We start from the raw sequence: 14,689 nt of genomic DNA, 5'->3' as shown, positions 1-14,689 counted from the left end.
TTAACTGATAATCTGATTTTGTTGTCTTGCTTCCATCGCATGAAATATAATGAGGTGTTTTGACAGTTCACTTCCATGCAAAAAGCGGGAAGGGAGAACTCTGAAAGGAATGTAAAAAATAACGTTTATGGATGTGTTTTTTCACTTTCACTTAAGAGTGTCAACCAATATCAACCCTGATTCCGGCAATGGAATGTCGAGAAAATATCCTTTTTTAGATTACGTAACAATACCTAACAATACCTGACCCGATTTTTGGATGCTCTGATAAATTAGATGTAGAAGACAATTACCGTAGATGTACTAACTCAGGGCTTTTTAATGCGGATGGCGAGGGTGTTTCCGCCCTCGTCGAAGGCGAGTATCTCTGTGATAACTTAGACTATACAGCAACACAACCTGCGCCAAATTTCCAGATAGATGATCCCCGATATGTTCCTGACATTCAGCAACGGGTAGCATTAACGACTACGCGAGCAGCATTTTCATCATTAAATTTGAATAACTCAAGGCGTTTTAATGAGGACGGCGAGGGTGTTTACACCCTCGTCGAAGGCGAGTATTTTCAAAATAGTATGACCGCACAACATGCTCGGATTGTATCGCACTTCCAGGGTATGGCCAGGCACCGCACGGATTCTGTTGAGGATGCTCAATCGAAGGAGACAGTTAATCTCTACTTTCAAAATGTACGCGGACATCGAACAAAGATCGATGAAATACTGTTATCTGTCAGTAGCTGTGAATATGATGCTATTATGTTAGTCGAAACCAATCTCACTGACAGCATCACATCTGAACAACTTTTTGGTGATGACTATATAGTTTACCGTGCTGATCGGAGCTTGATAAACAGTAAAAAAAGATCTGGCGGTGGAGTACTGATTGCTGTCCATTGCAAACACGCTTCATCATGCATTGACAGCGAAGAGGAATATGAAACTATTATTGTTCGAGTCGCTTTGGTGGAGTTGGACTTGTTTCTGGTTGCAGGATACATTCCCCCCGATGTTTGCAATAATGCTGCTTTTGTACAAAACTTTGCAGAGTCTATTCGCAAACCGTTAGAATGCGCTAAGATTGATGATAACATCCTTGTTTGTGGAGATTTCAATCAAGCAACTATCGCATGGAAAATGACTGAAGCCTGTGCTGTGGTAACAAACCAAGACGGTGTCAGTAGTGCTAGTGCTGCTTTACTAGATTGCATGGCAACGATGAACTTGCATCAGTATAATATTATCAGCAATCCTCGGGGAAATATTCTCGATCTCGCTTTCTGTAACTTGGAGCAGTGTACCGTTGTTGAAGCAGCTGTTCCTCTCGTCAAAATAGATGCCCCGCACCCACCGCTTGATATAACCCTAAAAGGTATAAGTGGCATTCCGTTATGCTCGTATGACGATACACCTCGATTAGATTTTAAGCGCATTGATTTCAATGCCTTGAAAGTTTTTCTAGCTGCATACAACTGGAGCAGTGTGTTTAGTAGGGCTGATGTCGACGATGCCGTATCGAGGTTTGTTGAGGTGCTACTGCAATGGTTGAATTCAAATGTTCCTGTCCAGCGAAAACCAAGAAAACCGCCGTGGGAGAATCGTTCTTTGCAAGTACTAAAGCGGGAAATGAAAGCATGCCAGCGTCACTATCGCAAAACTCGAACCCCGCTTTCTAGATGCAGTTTTAAGCAAGCAAGTCAACTGTACCGTAGATTGAATACTCGCTTATATAAACAGTACGTTACTAACACGCAAATCAATCTGCGGCGAAACCCAAAGAGTTTTTGGCAGTTTGTTAGAACAAAGCGAAGGAATAATAATGGAATCCCAGCGAAAGTTTTTCTAGATGATAAATCCACTATGGACCCATTGATCAAATGTGAATTGTTTGCTGATCATTTTTCTACTGTTTTCAACACAACTACTGCTACTGCTGATGAAGCTGCACTCGCCGCTTCCGATATCCCAATAAACATGATTTCGGCTGACGTTCCTGAGATAACCGAGGAAGCGCTTCTAAAGGCGGCGAAAAGGTTGAAAACCTCCAATGCTCCAGGACCTGATGGTATCCCTGCTGTCGTATTCAAAATATGCATCAGTGAGCTTGCTAATCCACTAGTAAAAATATTTAATTGGTCTTTACGACAAGGCGAATTCCCGGCTCTTTGGAAAAACTCGCATATTGCTCCGATTCATAAAAAAGGAAACAGACAAGATGTTCGTAATTATCGAGGTATAACATCACTAAGCGCCTGCTCCAAATTATTTGAAATGATTCTAAGTGATCACCTGCTGTTTCACACAAAAAGCATCATCTCCAGTGATCAACACGGTTTTTATCCTGGTCGTTCTGTGACAACTAATTTGCTTTGTTTCACTTCGGACTGTATCGCTCATATTGAAAACGGGAAGCAGGTCGATGCTGTATACACAGACTTGAAAGCTGCGTTTGATAAAATTGATCATCGAATATTACTCGAAAAACTCGCTAGAATTGGTGTCTCCGACGACCTGGTTAAATGGTTGCAGTCGTACCTAAGTGGTAGAAGCCTGAGTGTCAAACTTGGATCCTGCACATCCCGACGATTCACAAACACCTCCGGCGTTCCTCAAGGGAGTAATCTTGGACCGCTCCTTTTCGTTTTGTTTATAAATGATGTCGCATCCCGTCTTGGAAGAGGATGTAAACTGTTCTATGCTGACGATCTAATGATATTTATGGTCATTGACAAATTTTCCGACTGCCAAAGAGTAAGATTTGTTGGATATTTTTGAAGATTGGTGTCAAAAAACCTAATGACTATTAGTGTCCAGAAATGTGCTGTAATTTCATTTCATCGATGTAGTAATCCCATAAAAGCCACTTATACAATCGGACGTACACCTCTTGCTCGTGTCAATGAAATTAACGACCTTGGGGTACTACTTGATGATAAATTGACTTTTGGGCCGCATCGAGCCAATATTATTGACCGTGCAAGTCGTCAGCTAGGATTTCTTATGAAGGTGTCTAAAGATTTCACTAATATCCATTGCCTGATATCGTTATATTCGGCGTTAGTAAGATCGATTGTGGAGTCGTCAGCTGTAGTGTGGGCACCATACCAGACAACTTGGATTGATAGGATTGAGAGATTGCAGAAGCGTTTTGTCCGTTTTGCACTTCGTAGACTTCCTTGGACAGACAGGCTGAACCTTCCTCCTTATGAACACCGTTGTAATCTGTTAGGGATTGCTTCTTTGGAACGTAGAAGAAAAATTCAGCAGGCAATGGTTGCTGCTAAAGTTATTCTTGGTGAAATCGACTGCCCGGCTCTTCTAAGCAAGTTTTCCCTGAATGCTCCTGGTTGAATTCAACGCAGATCACTGGATGAAATGTTTATAACGCCGTTCCACCGCTCTGTCTTTAGATACTTTGAACCAATCTCCAGAATAATCCGTACCTTCAACAAAACTAGTCAACTGTTTGATTTTGGATGTTCCTCGAATATTTATAAACAGAAACTGCTATCAGCTAGACTTTTTTAATACCTGTTAAATTTAAGTAGTTTTTTTATTCACTAAGACTATAACGTGTCAGATGAATTATAATAAATAATAATAATAATAATAATAATAATAATAATAATAATAATAATAATAATAATAATAATAATAATAATAATAATAATAATAATAATAATAATAATAATAATAATAATAATAATAATAATAATAATAATAATAATAATAATAATAATAATAATAATAATAATAATAATAATAATAATAATAATAATAATAATAATAATAATAATAATAATAATAATAATAATAATAATAATAATAATAATAATAATAATAATAATAATAATAATAATAATAATAATAATAATAATAATAATAATAATAATAATAATAATAATAATAATAATAATAATAATAATAATAATAATAGACTGCTCCGAATGTCTGTCTGTCTGTGTGAATGGAATTTTGCAAGTATACCTGGCACTGGGAAGGAGGCTGCTGTACGATTGAGCTGAATTTTTTATGGGGACTTTTTACGAAAAGACAAAACTTTTGTTATCTACCACTAAACAAAATTCCAAAAATCGATTTTCGTTGGTTCCGTACTGTTTATGGGATAAACAACAATTCGAATGTTGCTCTCGAATTGACCGTTACCTGAACTACGCAACGGTTTATTTGGACAGCATGCGCGTTACACGGTAAGCGGAATCGCTAAATATAGCAAGAAAACAATTTATTTGTTACGTTGATCTTGAAAAAAAAAAAACTTAACGTTGGCCCTGAAAAGATTCAAAAGTTTACCATAGTTGTAGAGTACCTTGCCCCCATTGTCGTCTCGGTGCTGTAGTCGGAGTCTTGGCAGAGGTCTCTCAGCCTGTAGTTCCAGGCACGTATGCGTACATTCTCTAGATCTGGCTGCCCCTGAAAAAATGTTATCATGTCTTGCAGTTAAACACGGTAAACCTGTCCTCTACTTTGCGATTAATCGGTTTACCAAAGGAGCACATTGCAAACGTTCGACTATGAATGGTTCATTTAGTTTTTATCTTAGAATCATAAGTTTACCATATGTTTGTTAGTGTTAGTTATGTACCTCCTTCAAAGAGTTTCATACTCACTGGAAGTGCAAGTTATTGTAAATATTAATCGATAAGAAGAGAAGGTTTTGCGCTAGTAGGAGAAGAGGCCAAGTAGTTTCGCTCCCAGGGGTTTTCCTTCTACTAATAAATGAAAATAAAATAAAATAAAGCTTCTGACCTCTGGATATCATCCCTGTTCCGGAAACATTCATATCAAATGATATTTTGTTTAATTTTTCTGTTTCCCGGAACTTAAAGTTGCCACCTTGGGTTTCAAAATTGCCCCTGCGGTCAATTTCAAACTTCTCTGCGTTGTCTCAGTTCCTGAAATATCCGTATTTGGTATATATACCGTCTGAAGTCGATTTCCGGCCTCTAGGTATCATTTTGGTTCAAAAAGTACTTAATCATTTTTTGAAACCGGAAGCTTCCATCATGGATCCAAAAATGGTACCTGACTTCGATTTTCAGCCTTTATACATTATCACAATATCCACATTAAGTGGCATCCGGTCATATTAGGCTGTTTCGCAAAAACTTGCGGTCGATTCCAGGCCTGTGGATATCATTCCGGCTCCGAAAACCTCCATATTGGATGGCATTTTATCTTATTTTTCAAAACAAGGTTCTACATTTTTCAATCTCGTAATATAATCCCTCATGTTGGTAGACGTGTAACTAATTTTTCAAAAGATTGCTGTAAAATCTAAAGAAATCCGTTGGAAACGTACCGAGTTATAAGTATTTGAAATTGATCAAAAATTAGCATGGGCGTAGCCAGAATTTCGATTAGGGGGGGGGGGGGGGTGGCAAGTTCTTCAAAATTTTAGAAGTAAAAAATGGTATTTTTAAGTATAGAAATAAATACTAGTAGTTAGTGATCAACACGGATTTGTCCGGTGCTTTTGCCGCTGCAATGTCTTTAGTGGATAAACTGAAAAACCTGTGCAATTCCACGCAACATAGGCCAAGCATTTCAATCGATTATTTTTGATCTGGCTGATACTTTGCACAGATGTTTCAATGGGCTGAAAATGTCGTTTTGTGCTAAAGTATGCGTTAAAAAAATGGACTTTTCGGATGGTGGTAAAAAAATAACTAAGACAGATAATTGAGTTTCATAAATTTCCTATGGAAGGTAATTATGTTAGCTTACTTGCAAAAAAAATCTACGATCTTGCGTGCAGCCTGCCGGCAGTTAACCGGAACATTCGCCATGGCGGACGAAAACATGCGTGTAGGAATGTTTTGTAATTCTTTTTTCGTTTTATTTATCAATTACTCCTGAAATTTCGCGACAAAACTGTTGAAGTAGATCTCACGCTTCAGGCTTGCCAGAGATCCTCGATGACGTTGGGCGGGTTCGCCAACTTGGGTACCACATCGACATTTAGCCGTTCCATCTCTTCAAATGATCGCCTCGAATAGTGAGCCGACTCCAGATCCGGCCAAAACACCGTGTCTCCGACCTTTTTTGGTATTTTTTGGTGAACGACGCAATTTCCGGCAGGTACTTCGTACTAGTGCTGGGACTATTCGGATTAAAATATCCGGATCCGGCATCGGATATCCGGATATTATCCGACAGGACATTCGGATTTTCGGATAGTCGGATATCCGGATATCCGGATTTTGTATCCGAACATAGTTAACATAGCATGGGGGATTGTGAAAAAGCCATTTTTCGTGTTACGTTTCATTTAACGGGGTTTCAAAAGACAGACAAAAATTACTGATATCCGGATAATAAATATCCGGATACCCGACTATTCGATGATCCGCGTATCCGAATAGTATTCGTTCACCCATCCGTGATCCGAGCTTCGGATAACCGGATCTCGAGTATATCCGGTTAAAAGTCCCAGCACTAACTTCGTACTATAAATTCCCTCGTTCATGGCCAGTCCGGAGCGAAATAAGAGCAGCTTTGAAATCCCCTTCTCGCTGATTGTCAGCCACAGCAGCACCGGTGTCCACGAACTGCCGCACGATGTCCGTTTTCGACGCGGCGGGGTACCGTTATTTAAACGCGCAAATCAAATTTTTTCTGATGACTCATGGGTTAATATGATTGTTGCTGCATGCGTAGTTTCATCAGTGCGTGTAAAGGTAAACCCATGTTTTCCTGGCAATTTTTGTCTATTTTTTTAGCGCAAACGTTATTAGGGTTATTGAAAAAAAATTCTGCACCAATTTCAACAATTAGGGGGGGGGGGGGAGAGGTAGTACAGTCTCTCTACAATTGTGGGTCAGCTACAATTATTGGTTATTTTTACGAAAATGCGTCTATTCTCACGAAACCAAGCAATTTTCATCAGCTACGGTATTTTTTTAACTCAGTTGTAATCTTATTTATACGATAGAAATGATTTAAATTTGCAAGAGTCACAAAAAATAATTATTCTACCCGGTGCATTAAACGAAATAACCCATAATTGTTATAATGATTATAATTTTGCGTTGCACAATTGTGGGTCAGTCCATATTTTGGTTATTTTCATTACTTTTGCATGATAATACATCAAGACTGAATGAAATAACTTATTATCAAGCATTTATTATATACTAAATAATTCAATTCGGTTCGGGGTAAAGAGATTTAAAATTTAGAATTACAGTCAAACTTGTTTTTGTGCGACGTTTTTTTTGCGCGAAATTTTTTGTGCGACTTTTTTGTGCGTTTATTTTGTTTGTGCGACTTTTTTGTGCGATTTTTTTGTGCGGTATATGAAAAAGGACCACATCAAACAAGATTTCTAGCCATTTAGTTTTTCCGATCCTTGGAATGAATTTTAACGCATTACATAAAAGCATACGAGTTCCATATGGAAATGCTCACAATTGAGAAAATTGCAATTGAAGTTCTAATCTTGAATTTAATGCAAATAACTATGATTTGACAAAAAGTATGTTTTATTCGACTGTATGTTTATGAGGATGGGACTCGTTTACCTATATTTTCTCTCTATATATAAAAAAAATAAAAGCATATCAGCCTCCACGCATTCTAAGACGGCCAAGGCATTTATCATCATTCCTCATTGTGTATGTCATATGAACAGTTTATTCAATCCAAATTTTTTTAAATGGCCACATTGGATCATATGAATTGCAATATGATGGTTTGGTTTCAACAGATTGCAACATGGACCAATGCATGTTACTTACCAAAAAGCAACTGAAGCTGATAGATGAAACCTCGTTCGACATAGATTCTACAATCATCATCATCATCATCATCATCAAACAGTTCGCGAGGAATCGATGAAGACCGTAAGGCCACACTGCTGAACACTTTAATTCTACTCATTCCAGATACTTAGAAGGATATACTTAGGATGGGACTCGTATGCCTTTTTTCAATATGGGACAGACAAGGTTTGGTATTTTTCCAGTATTTTTCAGAACAAACTTTCAAATTTTATTAGGGCATACGAAAATTTGAATAAAATTAGATACATTGACAGTATAAACTAAAATTTGCCTAAAAGTCATAAGGGACTCTTATGCTTTTATGGGCAGATAAGTGTTGCGTCAACAAATTACTATTTGAGCCAGTTTCATGAAGAAAAAGTCATGTATTGCTAGCCTACAAAGGATAGTGGTTGGAAAGATTAATATGTTTAAAAAAGTTACGTTTATCAACCAGATGTTTCAAAATTGTTCCCATAGATATTCTAAATCAGAATCATCAACTTACTTTTTTTTTTATACGGTTCCTATACACCGCATGAAAAAAGTTTTTTTTTTCAATAATGTTGTGGAAACATTGATTTGTAGCTCCACGTGAAGTTTCAGAAGATTTTTTTATGCGATTTATTTTGTGCGGTCCCTATCCCTCGCACAAAAACAGATTTGACTGTATTCACTGCTCATTAAACTTCTTGATTTCAAAATGGCGTCTAGGGTTGATTTCCGGCCTCTGGGCAGTATTCCGGATTCAGAATAGCTTTTCATTGGCACAACTCAAAAATCATAGTTTTGAGAAAAACGCGTTTGAAAATTTACGTTCTAAATTTATCTGTCAATTTCCAAGAAAACATTAAAGTTTAAGACTTCCAATTCTTATCTAACACTTTTAGGTCTATTATGCATATATTATGAACACGTTGCACAAGTTAAAATCTTAGTTTTACTAACTCTATAGAGAAATTTCGATTTGCGCAGCAAAGGCGCGCCTATTCATAACTCTGGATTTTTTGGAAGTTTTGAAACGAGATTTCTAGAAAAAAACTTAACAATATTTGGCATCGTTTGCCATCAAAAACTCAAAAATGCAAACATTTGAGTTGTGCCAGTGTTGCATGAAACCGACGTTTTAATCCGTGGAATTTGGCCACTTTAGCTTGTATTCCTGGAACCGGAAATAATTTTTGAATAGAAAATGGCATTCTTGGTTTTCGAAATAACGTCTGAACTTGATTTCTTCAGAAACACTTATCATCGGAAATACTCAAATTGTACGGTATTTGGCAATTTAAGTTTTTTTTCCAGATACCTGATGTCGCTATCTTGGACTGGGGATCCATTTTTGGCCTATGGATATCATCGCGACTCCAGAAATATCCATATGGAATGGTGTTTCATCATCTAAGAGTTTTTGCAAAACCGGAGTGTGGTTATTTGAGTATTTGAGGTTGTAGAAAACCTCAAATGATAGAAAATTGAATATGCGATTTTGATAAAAAAATATGAATCTTCCTAATGTTGTTTTTTTATGAAAACCTGAAGTTAAACAAAGCAATGGGTGAAAAATTGTTTGATTTCAGCAAATATCTTAAAATAACAATATAGTTCACTCTCGAATTTCCCATATATTCCCGTGAAGACAGACAGAGAACACCCCCTCTTGTGGTGAAAAAGGTAACTAAACTCATTGCACAGTGGTACAGTAAGGCAATTTAGGCGGACATAGGCTTTTCGTTGCGATTTTGGTTTGCGGTTTAAAGCCATAGTTTTTGTAAAAAGTTGTTTCTTATACATAGTCCTCGATTCATGTGCGAATGAAAATTAGGGTGGACCTAAAATCAACGAAATAAAACATTCTCTGGCAAACTTGTAGACCAACTAATTCTAAGTAACTTTGTATAAAAACTTTTTTGTAGACATGAAATTTGGTTTCCAAAAACAGTCTTTTCGCTCTATTTTTTCAATTCAAATTTAAAAACAAAGTTTTCTTCGGTAACTTTAATCAAAAATACGCCAATTTTGACGAAAAAACATTGTCGATATATTATACAGATGAAGAGTTTTCACTATTTCTATTTTAAAAATAGGCCCTTTTGATATATTGATGTCTCCGTTTAGGGCAAACATAAATAATATTTTTTGGTATCATTTGATAGAACCAATATTGTATAAATATTGTGAAGAAATACCGAAAGTTGCTTAAAATTAGTTGATCTACAACTGTGCCGATGAATGTATACATTTATTTATGCAAATAAAAAGTTAGTTTTTTCATTTAGTCGATTTCAGGACCACCCTAATTTTCATTTGCACATAAAAAATAGACTAAATATAAGAAACAAGTTCTTAGAAAAAAAATTTACTCTAAAACCACAAAATCGCATCGAAAAACTCGTGTCCGCCTACATTGCCTTACTGTACCACTGTGCGTTGTTGTTGAATTTCTGTGAGCGTGTGACATTCTCACACACGAAACTGAATTTACTCAATTTTAGATTAAGTTGACTCAATTTCATACTTTCACAGAAAAAAATATGTTGCAGATTTCGTGCGTATATTGTTTGTATGTAAAACTAACGCCATTCCGGGAGTTAAATATTGATAATATAATAGATGTAGCTTATCGAGGCACGAAGAAGAAATATTCAAATAATCAGGCCACGACGTGTAAATGGTAAACTAATCCCAAGTTGCTATATACGTGGTTCCCTGTGTAACTTCACTAGCTCAGATCCATCACGGGAAGCAACTACGAAATGTGCGGCCGTCAAGCTCAAGCTCAATAATCAGGCCACGAAGTGTACAAATAAATGAATATTTCAATTACCTCGTGAAAAAGATAAAAGGAGAAACCGCACAATGGTTGTCAATAGTCGTATATGGTTGTTGTGCAACTTTTAGCTTAGATAACACTTGAATGTTCTATCAATTTAACAATTTAAGTATGGATACATATCATGTTGTAATTGGTTTAAAAGCTTTATTATATTATATATAAAAGATATTCAACAAAACAAACATAATTAGTGATAACAACTGTTATGCAAAAACTATTATTTTATGTTTAGTTTTCTTCGTTTTGAAAGTATTTTTTGTTTTTTTTTATCCCTCCGAATTTTTTGCTCTCGAGTTCTAATCTTCGTATTCATCACTTGCAGCTTTGCTTTAACCAGCATATTTATGTATTTACTAGCTGACCCGGCAAACTTCGTCCCGCCTATTTTTGTGTTTAATTCAATAATTTTCAACATTCCAAATTCATTGATTTCTTGTGATTTGTTTATATCGTTTGAAATTATTGGTTTTATCGGAATGACAACATCCTCGACTTTTGCCTTTAGTACATCACCTCTATTCCGAAAACACTCATATTGGGTGGTATTCAGTTATTTTCGTTGTTTTCCAGAAACTGAAAGTGGTCATCTACGAATTCAATAAGGTGTCCAGGGTCAATGCTAGGCTTCTTTACATTATTTCGATTACGGAAATATTCATATGCAGTAGTATTCGGCTGATTCCCAGAAGTTGCCATCTTACAATTCAAAATGGTGTCTGAGGTCAATTTTTAGGTCCATGCATCATTCTGGTTAAAGAAACACTCATATTGGGTGGTATTTGGTCCCTTTAGGCTATTTTTTTTTGGAGACAATTTCTGGCCCCTGAGCGTCATTCTGGTTGAAGAAACACCAATAATAGGTGTTATTTAGTCATTTTCGGCTGTTCTACAGAAACCGGAAGTCACCATCTTAGAATTCAAAATGTTGTCTGTGGTCGATTCGAGCTTCTGTGTATCATTCTGGTATCGAAACATCTTATATTGGATGGAAATCGGCCGGTTGAAGAAATACCCATATTGGGTGTTATTTGGTTATTTTCGGCAGTTTCCCATTCACCGGAAGTCATCATTTTACAATTCATAATGTTATCTGAGGTCGATTTGTAGCTTCAGTGCATCATAACAATCCCGGAAATACCCATAATGAGTGTTATTTGGTCTTTTGCCACTGTTGTTTAGGAACCGGAAGTCGCCATATTGGATTTCAAAATGGCATTTGGAGACAATTTCTGGCCTCTGAGCATCATTCTGGTTAAAGAAACACCCATATTTGGTTGTATTTGGGTCATTTTCGACAGTTTTCCAGTCACCAAAAGTCGCCATTTTACTACTCAAAATGTTGTCTGAGGTCGATTTGTGGTTTCAGTGCATCATCACGATTTCGGAAATACCCATATTGGATGGTATTTGGTCATATCTCGCTGTTTCTTTGAAACCGGAAGTCACCATCTTGGATTTCAAAATGGTATTCAGAGACAATTTCTGGCCTCTGAGCGTCATTCTAGTTAAAGAAACATCCATATTGGTGGTATTTGGTCATTTCCCTCTTTTTTTTCCAATCACTGGAAGTCGCCATCTTACAATTCAAAATTTTGTCTGATTTTTAAAAAACCGGAAGTCGCCATCTTGGATTTCAAACTGGCATTTCGAGACAATTTCTGGCCTCTGAGCGTCATTCTGGTTAAAAAAACACCCATATTAGGTGGTATTTGGTCATTTTCGGCAGTTTTCCAGTCACCGGAAGTCGCCATTTTACAACTCAAAATATTGTCGGAGGTCGACAAACGTACAAACCGTGGAACACCACCCATGGATTGCCTTATGCATAGGTGAACTTTATTATTATAAAATATTCGGCCGAGTTCACTTCACAATAAAATGTGAATTTTTTTCAGTGTACCCATTAGGGTAATATTATTGTCAAAAGTTACTCTATTTCGCATGTCGTGTAGAACAAAATCAGAAGTGGCGCACCTAGCGGTCGAAAAGGTGACTAACGCTTCTGTCATTTCCAATTTGTCTTCATAATTTCACGTAAGTGAACTATATTGGTATTTAATATATTTGATTTCAGTGTTCTGTATTATTGTTTACTGCCGTTCCAAGCATAACTGTCCCAGCGTCCATAAGGTTTGCATAGAACATGGGACAAATATGCTTGGAACGGCAGTTTAGGCGCGCTAAGAATGGGACACAATAGTCTAGGGTGATCGATATTATTCTCAGGAGAAATTGACTTTCAGTTTAATGAGCTAAAATACCATAACGAAGACATCGGAGATTGCGGGTTCGAGCCCCGTCTGCAAGAGGAAAAATTTTTATTAGTATAAGTTTCTGTCCTTGTTTTTGCATCAAAGCTCAAATAAATGTATTCTTATGATGTTGAAAAAATGGAGCAGTTATTAACATACGGCAATGAAAAATTCGAGACGCTTTAGTTTTATTTTGCAATTTTTAGTTACATTTTTTAAAACTTATTTTCAAGATAACTTGAATACAGATGCATTTAATTATTTCAAGCATTTGGATTGTAAATAATTTTTCAAATCATTAAACATCATTGGAATATTTATTATTCTTTATTGGAAATAATACCCACTAAGGTCTTTTTTTACGCGGCAAATGCGTATCAAATTTGTATGGAACCATGTAAAAGACTTTTTTGAGTTGGAAATATAACGAAAAAAACGTGTTAAAATGTTTGAACCTTGTTTGAATATGATAGTGGTAAATCCAAAGCCCAAAATACAATGTTTGTAGTTTTCAGTATTTATTCCGAGAAACGTGATTTTTAAACCGAAAATATGATTACCCCTGGCCTAAAATAGAAAACGTGATGGAAATGAGGTCTAAATCTTGTATCGTTTTTGAATCATGAAGAAAAGCGACCCAAAACCCAAAAATCGACCCCAGATGTCATTTTGAATCACATGATGGAAACTTCCGGCTTTCGGCAAAAAACCTAAAATGGTCAAGTTCCATTTCATTTGGTTATTTCCAGAACTTTGTTGATGCCCAAAATGGTTTGATGCCCAAAAGTTTCAATTGACATCTTTATGTTATGTTTTTCCTCCGAGCAAAAATTGCTTTTAAAATTGAGAAGCTCTCCTATAACTAAAAAAATGAGAGTAAAAAAGTAGAGCAAAACAATATATTTAGTAAATTCTGACCATTGGATACCGCTCGAGAAAGTTTAGAGTTGTATTCAATCCAACTGAAACTGATACATTCTACTTCAATCTAAATTACGGAGCTAAAGTTCATCCCGTAGAGCCAATTTTGACAAGTAATCAGCACAACTTCAGAAAATCTCGCAAGTAAAAAACGGAACTCGATAATTGATTTTCGATTAGCGCCGTATAAAACACGCTCATCAGCCAGATTTACAAGTTATTGATGAGTTAATAAATTGATTGCCCCTCAGAAGAACTACGCCTCTTTGCGTCTGTCACCTTTGTCGCTGACGCTGGTTCGTACACCCATTTTCTTCCACCGACCTGCGGAAGGCTGGCCGTCGAAGATTAAATTGACATCCAACCTCACGGTTGGATAGAAAGAAAAAGAAAACTAAAGATTACTTGACCGGCTTTATCGTGCTGAACTCCGTTCGAAAAGTCATTCGTCATTGCCCAAATCCCGCACCCGCAATCCGTCACAGTAGTTTCGGTGGCCGGTTTGTCGGTGCATACCGTCCTTTCTGGCATCATAATCGCTTCAACCCGAGCATAAATATTTGCTCAGGCTACCGCGATCCGGGGCTCACTCAAATCGATCCGTTTCAAGTGCGTGGACAATCGACTGATGGGATATTCTTTTCCATGAGTGTGTGTGTCAGTGATTGTATTAACGCGCGGCATCTTCGGATATTGTCCGTTTGAAGGACAACCGTGTAAAACAACTCGATGTATACACTCGGATTTCGGCGCGGAATGATTGATCTTGCCTGCATGTTATGTTCGTCCCCGAAGCGAAAAGGATCAAGTTTCAGGCGGCGTTGAACCTGCCGCGGAATGCCGGAATACCGTGAAAAGCTGCGTCCCGTATCGGAGCGGACCAAATGCAATGATTTATTA

The 14,689-nt window shown here is 36.9% G+C and overlaps 1 protein-coding gene across 1 annotated transcript; it reads left to right on the top strand.

Annotated features, from left to right (window-relative positions):
• The first annotated feature begins 327 nt into the window (after window positions 1-327).
• Window positions 328-7,859, top strand: LOC129729107 (uncharacterized). Its single transcript, XM_055687590.1, has 3 exons — window positions 328-357; window positions 417-2,064; window positions 7,729-7,859. The coding sequence occupies exons 1-3, from the start codon at window positions 328-330 to the stop codon at window positions 7,857-7,859; spliced, it is 1,809 nt and encodes a 602-aa protein (XP_055543565.1).
• The last annotated feature ends 6,830 nt before the right edge of the window (window positions 7,860-14,689 follow it).

Source organism: Wyeomyia smithii, chromosome 3 (genome assembly GCF_029784165.1).
Source record: "Wyeomyia smithii strain HCP4-BCI-WySm-NY-G18 chromosome 3, ASM2978416v1, whole genome shotgun sequence".
NCBI classification, from domain to species: domain Eukaryota; kingdom Metazoa; phylum Arthropoda; class Insecta; order Diptera; family Culicidae; genus Wyeomyia; species Wyeomyia smithii.
This window is presented reverse-complemented; position numbering and strand designations above follow the sequence as displayed.